The 22,638-nt window shown below is 35.0% G+C and overlaps 1 protein-coding gene across 50 annotated transcripts in view; it reads left to right on the top strand.

The window, feature by feature from the left end:
• mecom (MDS1 and EVI1 complex locus) overlaps window positions 1-22,638 on the top strand; it is a 293,545-nt gene that overhangs the window by 251,470 nt on the left and 19,437 nt on the right. For 4 of the 50 annotated variants that reach the window (XM_073923908.1, XM_073923902.1, XM_073923931.1 and 1 more), the window contains 7 exons: window positions 2,476-2,578; window positions 3,252-3,498; window positions 5,636-5,783; window positions 6,466-6,619; window positions 11,081-12,482; window positions 12,584-12,671; window positions 16,157-16,183. In XM_073923908.1, coding sequence (XP_073780009.1) covers window positions 2,476-2,578; window positions 3,252-3,498; window positions 5,636-5,783; window positions 6,466-6,619; window positions 11,081-12,482; window positions 12,584-12,671; window positions 16,157-16,183 — 2,169 coding nt within the window. Of the gene's footprint in view, window positions 1-2,475; window positions 2,579-3,251; window positions 3,499-5,635; window positions 5,784-6,462; window positions 6,644-11,080; window positions 12,483-12,580; window positions 12,672-16,156; window positions 16,184-22,638 lie in introns of all 50 variants that reach the window. The other 46 variants (XM_073923906.1, XM_073923900.1, XM_073923930.1 and 43 more) reach the window with 14 other exon arrangements.

The following is a 22,638-nucleotide window of genomic DNA, read 5'->3' as shown; positions in this document are numbered from 1 at the left end:
AAAATACACACTTTTTATGTCGATGGAAATGGCAATAATCATTTTTTGGGAGAAGTTGGTGAAATAACACGTTGTAAATCCAGCAGCTCTAATCTCTCCACTGCAGCGCTGGCTAACATAAAATCATCCAGCATATATCAAATAATATGATTAATATTAAGCAGTTTAAATGATGAAATACATGTTCTTACATTTAAGAATTCACAATATCATTAGAAAGTTTGTCGATATTTGCAGAAAATGGAAAAATCAACAATATTATCATTAGTTCTGTGGTGTGTCACATGAAAGAAAACGATGCATCGCAATGGAAACTTATAAGTGATGTGTTCATAATAATGGTCACTTTTAAAAAAAACTCTTTAGTGGGTAAGTGGGAGTATTTAGAACTTAAAAATTAATTATTTGGGTCATAAAGCATTTAAATTTATGGTAATTTTCTAATTTGCTCCGTTCATGTGCTTAAATCAGCACTAAGGACACGTTCTTTATTTGTAATACACATCTGCACTTTGGTAAACCAATAGAAACCGATTGAAGCTTTGACATGCATGGTGAAATGATCAGCATACGGATTAAACATCTAGCTATGATGAGTGGATTATACAAAAGCTGCTGTGGTCTAACTCCAATAAAGGAAAGAAGGTTACCACGTTTACACGACCGCATGCGTTGTCGGCTGATGAAGCATAATCAGGTTAAGATTGCGCTTGTAAAGTAAACACACGCATTGTGTGACATCTCTAATAAGAATGCTTACATGTCAACACCAGACTGAACAGGAAGTGAGTTGTCTAATGCCTTCAAGGCTTGCCAAAAATAACACCATCCCAATAACACCACTGTTTCTCCCACTACCTATTGTGTTCACAGGGGAAGTGTGTGTGTGTCAAACAGATTGGTCTCCTTTAGGACTCCTTAACACAGTCTCTTTCAAATACACACACACAGGGAGCCCAGGTTCCCATCATTGTTAGTCCATCAGTTTATGTGTTGTTGTTTGAAATCGTCATTTGATTATTTGTCATTTCACATGGGCATAAAAGTGCAGACAATTCCATCATTTGGTAATAATTTAATTTGACTGAGTTTTATGACAAAAAAATGTTCACACTTTAGTTTAGGTCACAATTCACAGTATTAACTAACACTACTAGCTTAATAAACTACTTATTAGCTGTTTAAGGATGAGGTTGGGTTTTGATTTTGGGTAGGATTAGGAATGCAGAATAAGATCATAATTATTACTAATGAACATTAATATCTTAATAATAGGCAGATACAAACCAGTAATAATAGCATGAATTGTGACCTAAACTAAAGTGCACTTTATTGCATTACAATCATATTCGGAAAAAGTTAAGGTTTTTAGTTACAATAATTACTAGATAATAGTTACTAACACCTTAAATAGTTAATAGTTACTAACACCTTAAAAGTAATTAACTAGCTAACTATTAGCTTTTAAGAGTTTAACGCCCAATTCACACGGGGCTTCAGCGTCAATGCTTGATGGAAGGCGTGTCTGAAGTTGGGGCTGAAACAATCATCATAGAAGCGTCAGCCAATGAAATTCAGTCAGAAATAGGCCACTGTCTAGCTGGTGTATTTGCATACAGCCATCTGATTGGCTGACGCTTCCATCGGCGCTTGAAAAGTTGAGCTGGTCCCAACTTCTGCAGCGAGCAACACCTCTGAAGCGGCGCCGACGGATCCACAATGCAGTTCGGCAACGCCTAACGTCACCCATTCAAAGTGAATGGGAAGCGTTGACGCTGACGCCCCGTGTGAATGGGGCGTTAGTTTATTACATATAAGCATAGTAATCCATATAATCCTTTAGGTGATGAAAACTTTCGGAACAATGTTGCTTTGCTGTATTCCTATTGGGAATGGACAGATAAACTGTATGTAAACCATTGGATTGGTAGTCGACATATTTTTGAGATCGTCCTATCAGAATGCTAACGGCAAATCACGTATATATTCGCAATTAGAATTCATTAATATATACTTAAGTCTTCAGTTTCACAAGATCATTGAGAAATCTTTCTAATATGCTTATATATATATATATATATATATATATATATATATATATATATATATATATATATATATATATATATATATATATATATATATATATATATATATATTAACAATTCCTATTACAAGCAATGTATTATGAACAGAAAATATTATTATCTTATCTCGGAAAATATATTTTTTGTTTAATCCATGACACATTTTTTTCAGGATTTGTTTTGATGAATGTAAAAACATCTTTGACTTGAAATAGAAATCTATTGTCACTTTAAAAATGTCTTTACTCTTACTTTTGATTATTGTAATGCATCTTTGCTGAATGATAGTAATAATTTCTTACAAAAAAAAAAGATGCAGTACTGACTGTAGTGTTTTGAAGAGTAGCGTATCGGTATTTAGTATCACTCATCTTTTTTCTCTCTCTAGATCTTCTACCGTGTGGTCCGCGAGGTCCAGCCGGGTGAGGAACTCTTGCTGTTCATGAAGGCTGAGGAGTTTTCATATGAAACCATGGCTCCTGACATACACGGTGAGTTTGCACACATGCATCATAAAGCCTTACACATGAACACACTTGCTTTTTCTTTTTTGTCTCTGTACAGTTGAAGTCAGAAGGCCCCCATGTATATTGTTTTCCCCCATTTCTGTTTAACGAAAGGAAAATATTTCTAAACATAATAGTTTTAACAACTCATTTCTATATACTGATTTATTTTATCTTTACCATGTTGTTGGTACATAATATTTTATTAGATATTTTTCAAGATAATAGTATTCACCTTTAAGTGACATTTAAAGGCTTAACTAGCTTCATTAGGCAAGTCAATGTATAATGATGGTTTGTTCTGTATCGAAAAAATAATGCTTAAGGGGGCTAATAATGGGCTAATAATATTGATCTTAAAGGGTTTTTAAAAAAAATAAAATCTGCTTTTATTCTAGCCAAAATAAAACGAATAAAACTTTCTCATCAAGAAAAAATATTACTGGAAATACTGTGAAAAAATCCTTGCTCTCTTAAACATCAATTGAAAAAGAAAAGGAAAATTCACAGGCAGGCTAATGATTTGGACTTCAACTGTATGTGAATTATTTCTTGTCTGTTGTAAAGCGTATGCAACATACTGTTATTCAATAAATTATTTTATATCAGTCAATCAATGCATGAAGCTTATCAACTATCTTATTTTGCTGTCCCACAGAGGAGCGCCAGTACCGCTGTGAGGACTGTGACCTGAACTTTGAGTCTGGTTCGGAGCTGTTGGACCATCAGAAACACGCGTGCGGGACTCCTCCATCCTCTGGCTTCAAGTTGTCTAAGCAGGGTTTGCCCAGCGCAGACGATGACACTGATCTAGAGCCACTTCACCTGCACACTCTTCCTCCAAACTTGCCACGCTCACCACAGGAGTGCAAAGAGTGCGAGCAGGTCTTTCCTGATGCCCAGAGGTGAGAACACCACTATTTTGGTTTAGTTTCTTTGTAGACATATCCCGAGATATATATTCTTACCCTACTAGTTTAAAGGAGAATTCAGAAACTGTTGGTAGTAGCAGCACCGGTGGACGTTGAGTGAACTGCAGCCTGCAAACTGCACTGTAAAAGATGTTGGGTTCCACACGGTTTGTGTTGGAACAACATGAAATAATTAAGTTAACATATTAAAAAAACAAATGTAAGTAAATTGAACATAAAACAATTAAGTTGTCCTCAAAATTTAGGAATTGTGTTCTCTCAGCTTATTTTAAATAAGTAGTTTGGACAAACAGTTAATGTTTTAGAGTGTACTGCTTATTTTCACGTGTGCACCTGTAAAGCCCAAAAGACTTGATTCAGTGCTCTGATATACTCAAGACAAAATCTATTCTTTTATTAGAAGTAAAAAGAAGATAAAAATAAAAATTCACTAGTTATGTAGTTACTGTATATCTGTAACATGCTTTGTTATTCATCAAAATTACAATAGCTAACAAAGTCATAAGTCCAATGCACTCAAAAAGTAAGTGAAAAAGTTACAATTTTAAATTTGTAGTGCTTTGGACGTATGATTTTGTTGTTTATCTTTATGAATCCTTCATTCAAAGAGCACATTAACTAACCCTGAAGCACTTTTTGTTTGATTTTGGATTCATAAATAATAATGATTAGGTACTATACTTAAATTACGTATCCACTGAAGTTACTTTTATTACTTATAAAAGTATTAATTATTATTATTAGGGCCAAATAGAATCTGCGAACATTTTTGTTATTTCATGCGGAATTGTTTCGGGAGTATCTTAACTAAAAACGTAATATATGAAATGAAAAGGAATAGCTTTTTAACTTTAATGTTTACAATGCAAATCCATCTAGATCTACTAATTTGGTAAACAAAGCAAGTTTTTCATATAAATTATTTACTAAAAGACAGAAAATATTACAAACTGTATTATAAATAAATCTAATAAACACTTTCATATTAGTCAATAATATTACTGAAATGAATTGAAAAACTGAATAAATATATATTTACACACATTTACACAAGAAAATAAATAAACTCTGTTATGGGCTAAAAATGTGCAGAAATCTGCCCATTTCTGCGTCCACAGATTCTGTGTGGGCCTAATCAGTACTTATAATGTATATGGCTTAATTACTGTGCATGTAATAAACACAGAAACAGTAATTGTTGTTGTTTTTTGTTTTACAAATATATATTTTTATTATTTTTTAAGAAGAGAAAGTCACATTACCCATCAGATTACCTATACTTAAAAAAAATAATTAGTGCATGACAATAGATGCTATAATTTCAGAGAAGCTAAGTCATTTTGTGTATATACATAATATTTTCAAACGTTTCATGTTTTGAACTTTTTTTTTTTCATTTTAAATAAAATGATTTTTCGTCTATGCAAATTTAGTAGAATTGAGTCAAGCAATTTAGTTACTTATTGAATAATTAGATTGCTTTACAGACAAATTAATTAAAAAAAATCCATTAAATTACTTTTAATGATGTAATTAGTAACGAATAAATATTTTTTAAAGTAACTTACCCAACACTTTTTGAGAGTGACGTTTAGATGAATGTGTAACCTGTAAATTATTAATACCTTCCTGTATATTTTTAAGACACTGTCACTTTATAAAAATTATCATATTTACAAGATTTGGCACTATATCGTGTTTTACATTACACTGTATTTTTTGCACTATAAACTGTCTTACATCTGCACAACTCTGGTTTGCACTCCTTTCCATATGCCCTTAGGTGTTATGTACTGTTTACAAATTAAAATTTTTTACTTATATTTTTAGATTAGATCATATGTATAATTGTATTTATTGTAACTTCTTTTTAAAACTTTTTTTTGTATCAATTATCCATTAGGCACCTAGGGTCTGAGAGTACCACAGTTTCGATTCTCTGTATGTCCTGTACATGTGGTTGAATTGACAATAAAGCTGACTTTTGACTTTGAACTCTAATCATAATTTGCTTAAAAACTGGAATTCAGCAAGATTTGGCTCTCGTTTATTAATGAAAGTTGATCAAATCAGGCTTTTGTCTAATCCTGACTCGTTCTTTGGCTCTCAGTTTGGACACTCACTCTCTGTCTCACTCGGACGAGCGGGAGTACAAGTGCGATCAGTGCCCGAAGGCCTTCAACTGGAAATCCAACCTGATTCGCCACCAGATGTCACATGACAGCGGCAAGCACTATGAATGTGAAAACTGCTCAAAGGTAGAGTCCAGACATTAACAAAGATCTGTGTTTTTATATGTGTGTGTCTCTTTAAACAAACCAATTGTGAAAAGCTGAAATGTAAAGGCATGTTTATACAGACCATAATAAATCTATATTTAGAAGTTAATACAGTTCTAATACAGCAATAGTTAATACAGTTACAACTGTAGTATAATATAGTTATAATACAGTTTAATACAGTAATATACAGGTAATACATTTATATTCAAAAATACAGTTAAAGTATGTCCATTACCATTTAAGGTTTGGCTTATTTGAACAAATTTTAAGCACAAATCAAATTGCAATATCAGTCAGAAAACTGGTAATTAGATATTTTTGTCCTTTATTAAGCAGCATTATGCAATTTTGTGGAAACAAAATCAAAATAAACATGGATTTCCAAGTGCAGCTTTAGCAAACAATACCTTGAAAAAGAAAATGAAATGAAATCTACTGTAAAGCCACTTGCTTGGCTCTTTGGTGGTTGTTAAGTGCTTTAACAAAGCTTGGATGAATGAATTATATTGAGAATTGTGATCATTTTGGTCACTATAATCGTGATGTGAAAATAGTATAACGTTTACTTCTCTAATTGAGATCCACTCCAATCTATCCCGCCGTCTGTAGGCTGTGTATGTAAACTTTCTCCCTATCTTTTTCTCTCTTTCCCCAGCAGGTGTTCACAGACCCCAGTAACTTGCAGAGGCATATCCGCTCTCAGCACGTAGGGGCGCGAGCTCACGCCTGCCCCGACTGCGGAAAGACCTTCGCCACCTCTTCAGGCCTTAAACAACACAAACACATCCACTCTTCCGTCAAGCCCTTCATATGTAAGTCACTCAGACCCTTCATATGTAAGTCTGCATGCTTTCTACTCTGAATACCACACCACACAGCCGGAGAGCTCCAACGTCACTTCTCAAATTTCCTGCCAAATTTTGCATTTTTTGATTGTAGATTCTAAATATCTCTAACAGCTGTTTTAAATGTTTAAATCTGGTATAATTAAAGACCAGTATAGCTTCAAAGCACTGTGATTCACTTTGAATAAAAGTGAAATGAATAAATACATTCAAGGTTTTTGTATTTTGAAAGACAGATGGAGCTCTCTGGCTGGCCTGGGTTTATCCAGCAGTTATGTTGAAATCAGATCTGTCCATCATCCTTGCTGTTTTTAAAGTCAACATGAAACAGCATTTGCGTCCCATTTTGCTTCCATTATGATTTGTATGCCAATATGACACTAGTTTGCCAAAAAAAAAAACTAGTGTATTCATCCAGGAATTCATTGAATTTGAAAAGTTCCTGTCAGAATACCGAGGTCAATTTGATTTATCTTTATTTTTATCTTTTAAAAAAGCTAATTATCAGTGAAAAAGCTCGTTAAAAGTGTCGTGCATTATATCCAGAAATATGAGGTATTATATCCATTACTACAAGAAAAGGTACATTTTGATTTCATGTTGTCTTTAACAGAGGATACTGAAATTATTACTAATCTTTAAAACAAATTCAGTTAACTAATCTTTAACTTAATACAGATGTGTTATTCTGGTTTCATTTACTGTAACCTGAAGTTGCTTTTTTTTACAGGCTGTGCTTTTTGGATGCACATTGTTTCTTGATTTGTACATATGTTTGTGTGTGTGGTCTCTGTCCATCTGTGTTTTGGTTGTGATTGTTCACTTTCAAACATCTGACTCTTCTGTTTCTTGATCAAATCTACTGTAAATATTGTAAAAATGTACAAGTAAAACTACCTTTGTTTATTCAAACTAAAAGTCAAGTTCTTATAATCATACCTTTCAGAACCTTAGGTACTAGAGATGGAAAAAACCAAACATTTCCAAATAATTGCTTCACAAAATGAATTTAATCTGAAACACCCTATGCTAGGGACACCTGGTGTTCAATACTGTGTAAATGCAACAAAAACTCAAACCTTGCATTTGATTTTTCAAACATATTGTTACACTTATATTAAAAGTATGACTCTTAAATGCACTTAGCTTTCATTTAATATCATTAAATATTTAGTGTCTGCATACAACTGCATGCATTCTACGTTTTCGAGGCTTATATATGGTTTGTTTCATTTTGGGATCTACTAAAGAGATTAAGTGAAACCTCCAATAGTATCTGGGTGCAGATTTGGCTCCATATCTCAGACTTGCACAATGCACTCAATGGGGCTAGTGACGTCACTGTAGGGGTTAGGGCTGCACAATTATTCGAAAAAAAAGACCGTGATCTCGATTCGACCCTACACACCATCATAATTCTGCTTTTCTATGATTCAGCCAATTGTATTTTCAAGATCAGGAGAGAAGCATAAAGGCAGTCACAATAGTCTTCACATACATACATACATGCATAAATATCATACCATATCATAACATTATATACATTTCTCAGCAACATGGACACCTCAATGTATGTATAATATGTCATCTGGTAAAATATGTAATCTTGAAAATTAAATGTCGCAATGTCAGTTTTTTTTTCTTCAGTATCATACAGCCCTAATATTTACCCTACATTTCCATACAATGCATGTCACTGCCCCAGCTCTGCACTCTCACTTCCAATGCACGACCTCTGACCTCCAGCCTCATATGCGATTGACCTCAACTCTTAATCTCATCCTGCATAAAAAGAGCTCTCATGCCCTCCATAACGATTTAAACGTCATAAAGCGTACAGCGACCTCTGAACTTTGCCCGATTGAACTTCATGCATTGACCCTCGGAATGCTGATCCCACACAGCTCGAGTAGACGATCCCCCCCAACGCCACCACAACATATCAGACAGTAACTAGCCTGCTAAGTCTGGCCATTCCTGGAAAATCACTACCACATGCAGCCTGCTTCATACTGAGACAAGCACACAGTCATTTACAGCAATCAGCATTTGAACAAGCACAGCTAACAACACTTAATGACCTCGCAAACACACACACACACACCGAGTACACCACACACATGCACTTGGATTCGTACACAAGCTCTGTGTTGCCCTCTCAGTGTTATTTTTAGAGTTTGTCAACAAAATAAATGAATATAATATACCTACATTGAATTTTACTGCTTTTTAGCATTCATAATTGGTCATTTATTGTAGCTATAAATTACCATTAACATTTACATGTATGCTTTATTACTTAAACAAATGTTGAAAAAAAGTATTGCTAATTATGCTAAAGTAAAAGAGAATATCAATTTGTTTTAAACAAACACTCAAACACATTCATATTCATACAGCACATTCACCGGCTGTTCACTGTGGAATGTGTTGGTAATATTTCCTTATGGTTTATTAAGAGCTGACAGAACACAGCACTCTAAAGTGCCCACGGATCTTCCACACACACTCCCCATATTTCACACCTGTTCATCCGAGTGTGTCCAGTTGTTCACAATTATATAAGTGTGTTTGTTTGGATATATGTCTGCTGGGCTTCCTGAAGCTCTAATATCTGAGCAGTAATATATATATATATATATATATATACACCATTGAAGTCAGAATTATTAGTCCCCCTCTGAATTTTTTTTATTATTTTTTAAATATTTCCTACATGATGTTTAACAGAGCAAAGAAATTTTCACAGTATGTCTGATAATATTTTTTTTTTCTCGAGAAAGTCTTATTTCTTTTATTTTGGCTGGAATAAAAACAGTTTTTAATTCTTTAAACACCATTTTAGGGACAAAATTATTAGCCCCTTTAAGCTATATATTTTTTTCTGATCTACAGAACAAACCATCATTATACAATAACTTGCCTAATTACCCTAACCTGCCTAGTAAACCTAATTAACCTAGTTAAGCTGTATAGAAGTGTCTTGAAAAAATATCTAGTAAAATATTATTTAATGTCATCATGGAAAAGATCAAATAAATAGGTTATTAGAAATGAGTTATTAAAACTGTTATGTTTTGAACTGTGTTGAAAAAAATCTTCTCTCCATTAAACAGAAATTAAGGAAAAAAAGACACAGGGCGGCTAATAACTCAGGGGGGCTAATAATTCTGACTTCAACTGTATATATATTTTTCAAGACACTTCTATACAGCTTAAAGTGACACTTAAAGGCTTAACTAGGTTAATTAGGTTAACTAGGCAGGTTAGGTTTAATAGAAATAGAATAGAAATAGCAAGTTAATAGAAAAGATACTAGTATCTAAAAAAAAACCACTAGTAACATGAAAATATATGTATGAGTTATAGATTAAAAGTCAAAACGGCTTGCCATAGTAAGAGTGTATGTCTGAACAAGCACCTACTTAAAGGGATGGTTTACCAAATAGTTAAAATTCTGTCATTATTGGCACACCCCTTTGTTGTTCGAAACCTACAAACATTTCTTCTTGTGGATCTGTTTTTTTTTTTTTTTTTGTCTATATTCAAAGTCAAATGGCTCCAGTGTTGGTTTTAACTCGGAAAAAAAGTGCTTCAGAATATCTACTTTTGTGTTCCAAGGAAAAAAGAGAAAGCCTTACTTTGTAATGACATGAAGGTAAATAATAATGACAGAATTATCATTTTTGGAGGAACTCTCTCTTAAGTCGTCCTCTTACTCTGCACTAATATTTACATCCCATCTCTTGATCAGTCTTTGTAAGTGACCGACTCCATAAACACTTCCAGCGGTTGAACATCCTCTCATTCCACACCTCACACTTCATGCAGTTTGACAAGGATTACCAAAACCACCCGCTAGACTTCCATAAATTTAGAAAAATGTCACGTTTGCAATAAGATATGTAATTATGATGAAAAATGCGAGTGTTTAAAAGGCTTCGTTTCACACTAGAGGTGTTAAGTTGGTAATGTATAGGGTGATTTGATCACTTTCAGAGTGTGTGTTAAGGATTTAACTGTTTACATTTGCGCGAGGACGGAGTGTGTGCAGTGACATGAACATTAAGAGTTTAGGATCCATCATGAGTTTTAGAATTGTTGTTTGACGACGATGAATTGTGTGTAATGATGTAAGATGTGTGTTTGTATGATAGACAGAGACGTCGCTTGGTCCATGGGAACGGACCTGAGGGAGAGGATTCATTCAACTCTGTTTCCTTCTCACGCTTAAAATAGAGCCATTGTATGTCCTTGTCTCTGTGTATGTGTGTGTGTGTGTGTGCACCTGCGTGTGACACTGCATTCTTTTATCTGCCACCCTTGCTTATCCTGCATTTTTGTTTGTTTTGTGAATGGATGTGTGTGTGTGACATGCCAAAACCGGCAATCCCTTTACACTGTGTGTCCATGTCTCACTGTCTCTAGGTGAGGTCTGCCACAAATCTTACACGCAGTTCTCCAATCTCTGCCGCCACAAGCGCATGCACGCGGACTGTCGTACTCAGATCAAATGCAAAGACTGTGGGCAGATGTTTAGCACCACATCATCCCTAAACAAGCATCGGCGCTTCTGTGAGGGTAAAAATCATTTCGCTGCTGCCGCTGGAGGGTTGTTTGCGCAGGGCATGGCCCTCCCTGGCAACCCTGGCCTGGACAAGTCCGCACTGGCTGGAATGAGCCATGGGAGTCCTGGTTTAGCAGACTATTTTGGGACAAACCGGCATCATAGTGGGCTGACGTTCCCAGCAGCCCCTCCGGCATTCCCATTCAGTTTTCCAGGACTTTTCCCATCAGGACTTTACCATCGGCCCCCTCTAATCCCATCCACATCGCCCATTAATGGCCCTCCGAGCACTGAACTACGAAAGAGTCCACTGCTGTCCTCACCCATTTCTGGCTCACATGAGCTCTTGAAGAGCTTACGCAAGGATTCATTCAACGGGGAAAGCGAGAATATGGAGCGTCAGAGAGAAGGATCCATCTCTAAGCCAAGGCATGGCGGGAAGATGAGCGACCAATCGGAGAGTAGCGATCTGGATGATGTCAGCACTCCCAGCGGGAGTGAGTTGGAGAGCACTTCAGGTTCAGAGCTGGACAGTGAAGTGGAAAGTGACCGGGAACGGGTGCGAGTGCGGGAGAACGGAAAAGGACCAAAAAGGAAGTCCAGCGGGTTCAATGATGCCCAGAGTCCAACTCTTGTTAGCTCCAGTAGTAGTAGCAACACTAATAATGTCAAAGACTTCCCTGCGCCAGGGCTCCTACCGCCATCTCTAGATGAGCAAACAGCCGTTTCTGGTGCTGTTAATGACTCGATTAAGGCTATTGCCTCCATTGCTGAGAAATATTTTGGTTCTACTGGACTTGCAGGCCTGCAAGATAAAAAAGTTGGGGCATTGCCCTACCCTTCCATGTTCCCACTGTCTTTTTTTCCAGCCTTTTCTCCATCCGTCTATCCATTCCCTGAAAGGGAGCAACTTAGACCTCCAGGCCACAAAGGGGAACCAGAAAGCCCTCCGGTTGAGAGTAAAAAGCCTCAGGGCAGAAATGCTGAATCACCTTTTGACCTCACCACAAAGCGGAAAGAAGAGCGACTTGCTGCCACCTGCGCCCCTGTAAAACCAGAAGCCTCACACGTACAATCAACCAACCAGGATCAGCCGCTGGACCTAAGTCTTGGCAGACGAAACCGAGGAAAGAGTGAACGAGGGGAGGAGATAAAAAAGAGCTCCGCCTTTAGTGAGGAGAGGGTGGAACCTGAGCCACCCAAGACTGACCCATCCCTTCAACATGCAAGACCTATGCCGTTCTTCATGGACCCCATTTACAGGTACTGTCAATCACAAGTCCTTCCTACTCTCGTAGTGTAATAGAACAAACTTAATTTGGTTCGGCTCACCATGAGAACTGATAGAAGTTTAACATCAGCAGGGTTGAGAAGAGAAAGATGAATGATCCTTTCGAAGTCCTCAAGGACAAATACATGCGGCCGGCTCCTGGATTTCTCTTCCATCCACAGGTGAGATTTTCCCACCACTAAACAAATGTTAACACCTCATCTCAGTTCTAAATAAATCATTAGCCTATGTTTAATTGGCTTTTTCTATGCTACAGCAGTGTTAAATTGTTTAGTTCACACAAACATTTTAATTATGTCATTAATTACTTACTCTCACCTCCGTATGCCTGAGTCTTGAGTTCCTCATAGATGGCAAGGATCCTGACTTGTTCAAAGCCAAGAGTGGTACGATCTGAATATTTTCAAGCTACAAGAACACTTTCACCTTATAACACATGTAATGACTTAAAATAAAAGCTTTTTTTCTCCTCAATGTCAGTTTATTCACATATTATGCTTGGTTGCATCTCTGATCTATTATCTTATATGCACCTGTACTTTGTTTCAATCTGATGATGTTGCGCACAGACATTCAGGGTGTATACATCACTGCGAAGTGCTAGTGAGTGTGCGCAATATACTGACACTGAAGAGAAGAATCTGTTGAATAAGTCATTATTTTTGTTTTATGTGTGCATTCTTGTAGCTTGATATGATTCTGATTGAACTCCTGAAGGCATATAGTCAGTTTTGAGGATGTTCTTTGCTATTTTACAGCACTTTGAAGTGTAAAATATCTTAACTAAATTATCCCAAAGTATCTTAAGTTGTATTCCGAAGATCAACAAAGGTCTTAGGAGTTTGAAATGTACATAAAGGTGATTTGTGGGTGTACTTACCCTTTAATACCATCTGTTCCAGACTCAAACGATTTATTTCAGCACTATCATTTAGTTCAGTTGAGAGAAGTGGCGTGCAAATTTCCGGGTACAAATATCAAGACATCTTCCAACACTCAAACATATTACTTGCACAATTACCCAAAAAGAAAGTAGCGTAAGTGGAGGTGTTTGCAAAATATTTACACATATAAACCCTATACTGTCATGTTTACTATCATGGCAAACCACTTTCAGCTGCTTTAAAATCCGTTCTGCACGACCAAACGAAATCCAAAGCAATTTGAAACACTAACATAGCATTACTTGTCCCATTGAATGCAATTTCCACTATTGACAAAATACCCCGTCACGATGCCAGTATTGACGTAATAGCTACAGTATGTTGGCAGTAGCTTTACGGGGCCCCTGTGTTTTAGCATTAGCATAGCGACTCTCATGTTCCTCTGTGCGGTTCCTGATCAGGTCCAGATGCGAAGAGTTTTGTGACACGTCTCTGTGTGGGTGTCTTTGATTATGATGTCACAATACGATACCCTGTTAAACTGCCAGACACTGACCCATATGCCTAGATGGAGAATTGTGTGAGTGTGTGTTGTAAATCAATGTGATTTATGTGATTTGTGCATCTGGAATGAGTGGGTTTAGTGTGGTGAGTGTGTGGTTTTGGGCCTGAGTGTCTATGTAACCTCATTAGTGTGTATTAAGTAACCTGTCTGCTTTATGTCATTGTGTGTTCACTATCAGTGTTGTGTAAAAATAATACTTAGTTCTCGTATAACCCACCCCCCAACACACACACATACATGTCTGGCACACGTATAGACTCTGAAACCCACACAGACGCTCACTGGTGTAGTGTTTTATTGGCTGTTGCAGGACAGTGTTTTATGGGCTGTTTCATTGGCCTGATTTATTTCCCGAGTATGCTTTGTGTCTGCGCTAGATAATATCCACATGTGTCTGACACACTGCCTAACGAGGTGACCTATCGGCATCCTCTTTACTGCGCTGTGCTCACTGGACTCTCTAATCAGCAACAGAGATACTACTGACAGCCCAGATGTATTATGGGAAATAGAGTTCTTAACGTATACAGCATCAGTGAGACGCAAGGCAGTAAAGAACAATATACTCAATGGGAGGTCAAGGGAACTGCTAAGAAACATTGTTGAAATATTGGATATATAAATATAATATAAACTATTTAAGTTTACATTTTTGGAATTAAAATGTAATAATTTTATGGTCAGAGCACACAAGTTGGATTAATAAACAACAGCTTAATAAACAAATCAATAAATACAATGTATAAATTAATTAAATAAAATGTGACAGTGGAATTATTTAGAATTAATTTCAAATATATATTATTATTAAAAAAATATTTATAATTCTATTAATATTTATTTGTTTTTATCTTTAATCTTTCATTCCATCATAATAAAATGGTAGTAAAACAAACTGACAACTATGTTATATGTTATTGTTATTAACCATAGACTAAAAAATATGGTACGTAGCATCCGTGACGTCACCCATAGGCTACAAGTGGGTGTGGCCAGTTGTCATCATTTTGTTCGCATGTCATCGCGCTGACTGGGGGTTAACAAAAAAGAACAAAGAGGCAGAGCTACAGATGCCTGCTAGCATTTTGCTTAGACAGGATTTTCTTTGAGAGAAATGCTTAATAACTCATCTCCTGTGACTCGTTTGTGTTCTGACCACATGTGCTTGGTTGTATACTATATCAGTAAAGTATTTAGTCTTTTAAAAAACACTGTTGTAATACATAGAGCCTCTAAAGCATCGTTATGACGTTTTTGTTCTGAAGGAAAACGCAATATACTTCTGTTCTAGAGCCTACAGCTAATCAATCTGTCAGAGTGCATTCAAGTTCTAAAGAAATTATAAATGATAAAATAAAACAAATACAGTTATAGATATGGTATACTGTATATGTATTTAAGAATTTCACTCACCTGGGAAATGGAAGCCACTTGAATGGTTTGTGAGCATAATTAAGTGGACACAGCATGCTATATTATCTGATATTTGTTGAAAATAATTCCAAAAAGCAATTGACTGTGTAAAGCCACATAAAACAAAACAAAAATATGATGTATATGCTAAGCCATGCCCTTAATAATGCAGACTTAATATAACTTAATATAAACAAAACTGATGAGTTATTAAAAAAAATCACCCCCTCACAGTTGTCATAAAGGGTAATATTAGCTATGTACTAAAATCGTTCTTTTGTACCAGGCTGTAAACATCTTTTTTTCTGCTGTAAAGTTGGCCCTTTTAACATTGGGGTCTATAGAAATGTGCTCTATTATTTAGCCAGGACTAGCAGAATTTTGGTGAATTGCAGTTTCAGTTATTTCTGTATTCACTTCACGAGGGAGAACAGGATGTTGCCGCTTGTTATTAACTTATTAAAGTGCAATTGGAACTTTTATTTTTATAATTAATATTATTAATAAATTATTTTAATATAATGTATTATTTAAATAATAATAATAATAATACACTAATATTATTATTATTTTATTATTATTATTATATGTTGGATTAAATTATTATGAATTGTTTTATCTTTAATCTTCTATACAATCATAATAAAAATGACGGTAAAACAATTGGGCAACTACTGGGTACAATGAAATAAAAAACAATAACCAAACACCAAACTGCATAATCACACTCGATCAGTCTGATTCTTGATTTTGATTTGCTGTTTCCCTTCTGTCCCGCCCCCAGTTTCGCATGCCTGATCAAAGAACATGGGTAAGTTACTCCAAACAGAGTCATTCATTTTCTCGCATCAAACACACACATGCCTAATATTTCCATGCTACTCATATGCACACACCTTCACAATACTCATATAGTTGAAGGCAAACAAAAATCAGCCCTCCTGTGATATTTTCCTTTTCAAATATTTCCCAAACGATGCTCAACAGAACAAGGAATTTTTCACAGTATTTCCTATAATATTTTTTCTTCTGGAGAAAATCTTGTTTGTTTTATTTCAGCTAGAAAAAAGCAGTTTTTTTAAACCATTTTAAGGTCAAAATTATTAGCCCCCTTAAGCTATATATTTTTCAGATTGTCTGCAAAACAAGCCACTGTTATACACTGACTTGCCTAATTACCCTAATTAACTGAGTTTAAAGGTCACTTCAAGCTGAATACTTGTCTCTTGTAAAATATCTAATAAAATATTACATAAAAAAATAATTCTTTACATGTATATAGCTTTTTTGGACACTTTACACATTGGAGAGAATCTCCTCATCAACCACCAGTGTGCAGCATCCACCTGAGTGACGCGATTGCAGCCATATTGCGCCAGATTGCACACCACACACCAGTTGATGGTGGAGAGGAGACAGAATGATAAAGCCAATTAGTTAGAAGGCATGATGGACAGAGTCCAGTGGACAAATTTGGCCTGGGTACCAGGGTTAAACCCTACTATTTTCGAAGGACATCCTGAGATTTTAATCGACCACAGAGAGTCAAGACCACAGTTTAACGTCTCATCCGAAAGACGGCACTCACAGAGCAGAGTCCTCTTCACTATACTGGGGCATTAGGACCCACACAGACTGCAGGTTGCGCCCCCCCTGCTGGCCTTACTAACACCACCATCATGTTTAGAAATGTGTTGAAAAATACTCTCCCTTAAACAGAAATTAGGGGAAATGATATACAGGGGGGCTAGGAATTCTGACTTCAACTGTATACCAACACTATTAGCATGACATGGCAGATGTAATGCATGACTCAAACAAACAAAGCATAGACAGCTAAACATGGTCCAAAGCAATTTCGGCTATATAAGAAGATTAATGTTGGGTTGGTAAACTATCCAATCTTTTAAAGTCCTTCTGTTCAATGCATGGCAGCACATTGATTCATATCTTTTGATGTTCTGAATAATTAATTCACATAACCACCATTTAAATGAAACCACTCAGGCTGAGCATTGGAGAATGAATGAACTGAATGAATCCGATGTGTTCATGTGTCATTTGGCATGCCAGCATGTGTGTGTGTGTGTGTGTTAAGCAGACAGAACAGTTGTTATTTCTGATGGCTACCCCTGATAATGCAGCGAATGTGATTATTTATACAGAGAGAGTAACAGACCGCGGCTCTGATTCGGGGTGGCGACACTCCCGTACGGCATCGCATCACTGCAGGGGTAACAGTCTCTCTGGGACCCCTTTAAATGTGTCTGATAGCACAAGGGGGGTTTCCAAACCCAAGACATCTGGTGCCCTGATAAGATCAACAATTGAAAAAAAAAAAGGCTCTGGCTAATGAAGGGCCTCTCAGACGCACACACACACTGCTGAGAACGGGCAACTCAACAGCTGCCCCACCACAGAGAGAGCGTGAAGGCTACTTAGCCATCCAGGAAGTCCATTCGTTGCCGATCACAGATTCCTTTTGAGCTTTAGTTGTTACAGCAATCATAGAGATACTAATCTATGGTAATGTGTTTAGACTTTAAGGACCAATCATGTATATGGCTATAAAATATGCACTCTTTTTGGATGCACTTTGAGGACAAAATCTCTGGCTTGGTCAAATGTTTTATTGCTTTTTCAATAGCAGAAGACTTAATGGAGTCTGTTATGCTTCATGTGACTTTTCCATACAAATTCCTAGGGAACAATTTAAATAGACACAAGTGGGACTATTGTTGACATGCCGTAAGATCAAGGAGTTAGTTATAAAATTAATGTTGATAGTGCAGATATTTTGGTCTTGGGATTCTTTTACACAACAAACTGTGTTAAAAAAAAGACAATAAAAAAATGTACAACGTGTAGCACTAAGAAGTGGCCCGAATTAGAACTTTTGCTGTTTTGCTTTCCTGTCTGCACTCTATACTATCCAGTCAAAAATTAAAGGTATAACACGTCTATATGAATGCTGCAGTGTATGCATGCCACACTGTAAAAAACAACTGTTTGTATTTTGTGATTCACAAGTGTTTCCCGTTTATTTACGATTTTGAATTGCATTATGGGACCTTGATTGATGTTCGGTCTACATTTCGGTCTACAGTTTAACAAAGTTACTTTTTATAACATTTTAGTGGTTTGACATAATATAACGTTTAGGAATAATGTATAAAGAAATAAGTCTGTAAAGTCACAGAAAATGTACTAGCAGTTTATTACAAAGTTTTTGTAGCTTAATATACAACAACAACTTAGACAATATATCACTTTAAACTATTAAAAAATGTTTAAAAAGTCACGGTTATTATAGTTAACAAAAACGAAAAACAGAAAACTAACATTTTAAATAATTTTCATTAACTAAATTAAAAATAAAAACAAAAGTTTAAAGAAAAAGTAGAACTAACTGAAACTATATTGTGTTCATACAAAACTAACTGAACTAACTAAAATTATAGCAAAAACATCCTTCCTTTTCGTCTTTGTAAATGTATTTAATGGATAAACCTACAGTAAGTCTTTTAGAAGTAAATCTATTTACTTCACGCTGCCAGTTGGTTGACCCGGCACCTCAGAGTCTGTTAACCTGCTGCCAGGTTACTGGTTGAACTAATCCACCAAATCTAACTGAATCATTTGAAACGATTTGCGTATGCAGTAAACACTAATCAACAAACAACTTAATTATGCCTGATACTGCCCTCTGACTTTAAGTAAACCAATATGTAGTTATTCAGTTATTAGAACAGTACACCGAGATCAGATTTGAGAAGGGGTTAACTGATAATACTGTGCATGCATGATTCAGAACCAAACACAGTACATGACAGCCTTTTGTGACTGAACTAAACTTGGAACAACTGCAGCATAGGTAAATTGAGGGCTTAAATGAGAGCATCTGGCAAAAAAAAAAGTTTAAATGAGTGAATCATGCTTCAGTTGGGTTGCAAAACATAACTCTAAACATTTTTCAGATCATGGTGATGATTTGACAGGTTAACTGACTGAAATGCTTATTATTGCTGGCTATATAATTTTGGTACATTGAGTCCTAAGATGAGAGGATTGTCACAAAAGATCCGGTTCGCGTTTAAGATCTGAACTTCCCATCACTACTGTGTATCTAACCTCAGAAGCAATTAGAAGAATAGTGGTAGATGATAGTGGTCATGTGTCCTCTGAACACGTTTTAAAAAATGTATGGTGGAGTTTTTATTATACAATATTTTTTCTGATGATTTTAAATCTTGCACCTCACAAATAACCTTATTAAACCTAACCTTATTTAGAAACTTCTAAAATTGAGATGAATAAAGATTAAACTAAAACTAAGCAATTTTAATATATGAAAAAACGAATAAAAAATGGTAAATCTACCTCTACATGCTAATTAACCGAATTTGAAATCAAAAGGTCAAAATGATATAAAAACTAAAGCTAATGAAAAATCCTAAACTATTATAACATTGCTTTACAATTAAAAATGTCAATAAAAGTCACTTTTAAATTTTTTTTAAGGGTAAAAGTAGTTGGAATAAAGACCAAGGTCCCATAATGCAATTTAAAAGCATAAATAAATGGAGAAAAAATAAAAACATGAATTATAAAATATATAAAACTGCTAATTTACGGATATTTTTACAGTTCAAGCCAGTATTTGGCGGTGTCACTTTTTAAAGAAACACTATATATCCACACACTTACAGTCCTGTAATTCACCATTGTTGTTTTGGTTTTCAAGTACTCATGCTTGTCTTTAGGCTGAATGCATCATATGCTTGAACATACATATTCACAAAATCACGTTGTTTTAGCAAATGCAGATTTGATAACGATATTATTCCCAGAAACTTGCACTTTAGCTAAAAATGGTGTCATGTAAACAGCCCCTAAAATGGACTTTGTTGCAGATGATGATATCTTAGCAAGTCCAAACACAGATGGAGATTCATAAGCAATTACAGGGTATTTTTTGTCTAAGAAAAAAATTTGGGTGTGAGTAGATCTTGATTCAGTGCCATTAATATACTAATAATGAGACAATTAATTATTTAAAAATGACAGAATTGACAACTGTATTACAGGAAAATCAAATAAGTTCTTTAATCCTTCTATTCATAACAATATCCTGAAAAGTAACATTACAGTTTTCTATACACACTGTATATTGACAAGTAACATTAACATTTTCACAAAAATATGAGTAAGAGATGCTAATTAAATGTTAGCCTAGCATAACTAAAGGTATTGTTCACTTCAAAATGAAAACTCTGCAATTGTTTACTCACCTGTAAATTGTTCCTAACCAGTTGTTTTGTTCTGTTGAACACAAAAGAAGACATATTGAAGAGTTTGGGAAACTGATGACCATTGACATCCATAGTCAATGGACATCCATAGTCGTAAAAACAAATAAAAGTAATTTGTTATTAGTTTCCAACAATCTTCAATATGTTACTGTTGTGTTTAACAGAACAAAAAAAAGCAAACTAGTTTGAATAAAATCAAAGGTATGTAAATGATGGCAATACTCATTTTTGAATGAACTATCCCTTTAAAGACACTTTATGACAGTAGCTCATTATATACACTACTATCCCTCTGTCCATCATTGACTGTGATTAATGGACAAAGGGAGTCGCTGTATCCCTAATCATGCAGGTCTGACACTTCACTTCCTCTCAGAGGATGTGAGCCTGACGTTCCAATCGAGAACTTTAACTCCCAACTGTCATTCCTCATCAACCCTCCACATTATCTCATGTTGATCTTTCTCTCTTTCACTGGCCCTCTCTCTTCTTCCTCTCCTTTCACATGATACTTGTTAAGATTTATCCCTTCTTTCGTTCGTTCGTTTTCTTTCTTTCTTTCTTTCTTTCTTTCTTTCTTTCTTTCTTTCTTTCTTTCTTTCTTTCTTTCTTTCTTTCTTTCTTTCATTCTTTCTTTTATTTATTATTTTGTTAATTTGTTCTTTCTTTCTGTCCTTCCTTTGTTCTTTCTTTCATTGATAATATTTTTCTGTCTTATTCATTCTTTCTTTTGTTCGTTGATCAATTTTTTAGTTTGTTGAAAATTTATTTTGTTCATTTATTCTTTCTTTATTTGATTTATTCTTTCTTTCGTTCATTCTTTCTTTCTTTCTTTCTTTCTTTCTTTCTTTCTTTCTTTCTTTCTTTTTTGTTCATTCATTCTTTCTTTTGTTCACTCATTCGTTCTTTTGTTCATTCGTTTGTTTAATTTGTTCTTTCATTTGTTCTTTCTTTCTTTCTTTCTTTCTTTCTTTCTTTCTTTCTTTCTTTCTTTCTTTCTTTTTTGTTTGTTCTTTCTATTCTTTCATTCTTTCTCTTTCTTTCTTTCTTTCTTTCTTTCTTTCATTTATTCATTTTTTTTTTCATTCGTTGATTAATTTTTTCTTTGTTGATTATTTTTTTAATTCATTCATTCTTTCTTTAATTGATTTATTCATTCTCTTTCTTTCTTTCTTTCTTTCAATCTGTCTTTCGATCTTTCTTTTTTTGCTTGTTCTTTCTTTTTTTTTTCTTTCTTTTGTTCGTTCATTCATTTTTTTGTTCATTCGTTTGTTTGTTTGTTTGTTCTTTCTTTATTTCATTTGTTCTTTCGTTTGTTTGTTCTTTCTTTCTCTCTTTCTTTCTTTCTTTCTTTTGTTTGTTTGTTCTTTCTTTCTTTCTTTTTTGTTAATTCGTTCTTTCTTTTGTTCGCTCATTCGTTCTTTTGTTCATTCATTTGTTTCATTTGTTCTTTCATTTGTTTGTTCTTTCTTTCTTTCTTTCTTTCTTTTTTATTTTGTTTATTTATTCTTTCTTTTTTGTTTGTTCTTTTTTTGTTCCTTCTTTCGTTTATTCTTTCTTTCTTTCTTTTGTTCTTTCTTTCTTTCATTTATTGTTCATTCGTTTGTTCTTTCTTTTGTTCTTTCTTACGTTCATTTGTTAGTTTGGTCGGTCGTTCTTTCGGCCATTCGTTCCTTTCTTCGTTCCTTCTTTCTTTCTGTCTATTCCAAATCTGTAAAGTCAACATTTCCCATCAAACTCTTCTGAAAAGCCACCTACTCTGTACATTTAAAAAATCAAAGTCAGTATTTAAACAAAACGAAAGTCTACATTATTAGCCCTCCTGTGAATTTTTATCTTTTTTATTTCAAATATTTCCCAAATGACATTTAACAGAGCAAGGAATTATTTGTATTGGTTATATTTCCGCTAGAATATTTTAATAAAAAATAAAAACTTTTAAGGGTCAATTACC

This window comes from Danio rerio, chromosome 15, assembly GCF_049306965.1.
Source record: "Danio rerio strain Tuebingen ecotype United States chromosome 15, GRCz12tu, whole genome shotgun sequence".
NCBI lineage: Eukaryota > Metazoa > Chordata > Actinopteri > Cypriniformes > Danionidae > Danio > Danio rerio.
Note: the sequence above shows the minus strand (reverse complement) of the source record. Positions and strands in the feature narration are given on the sequence as shown.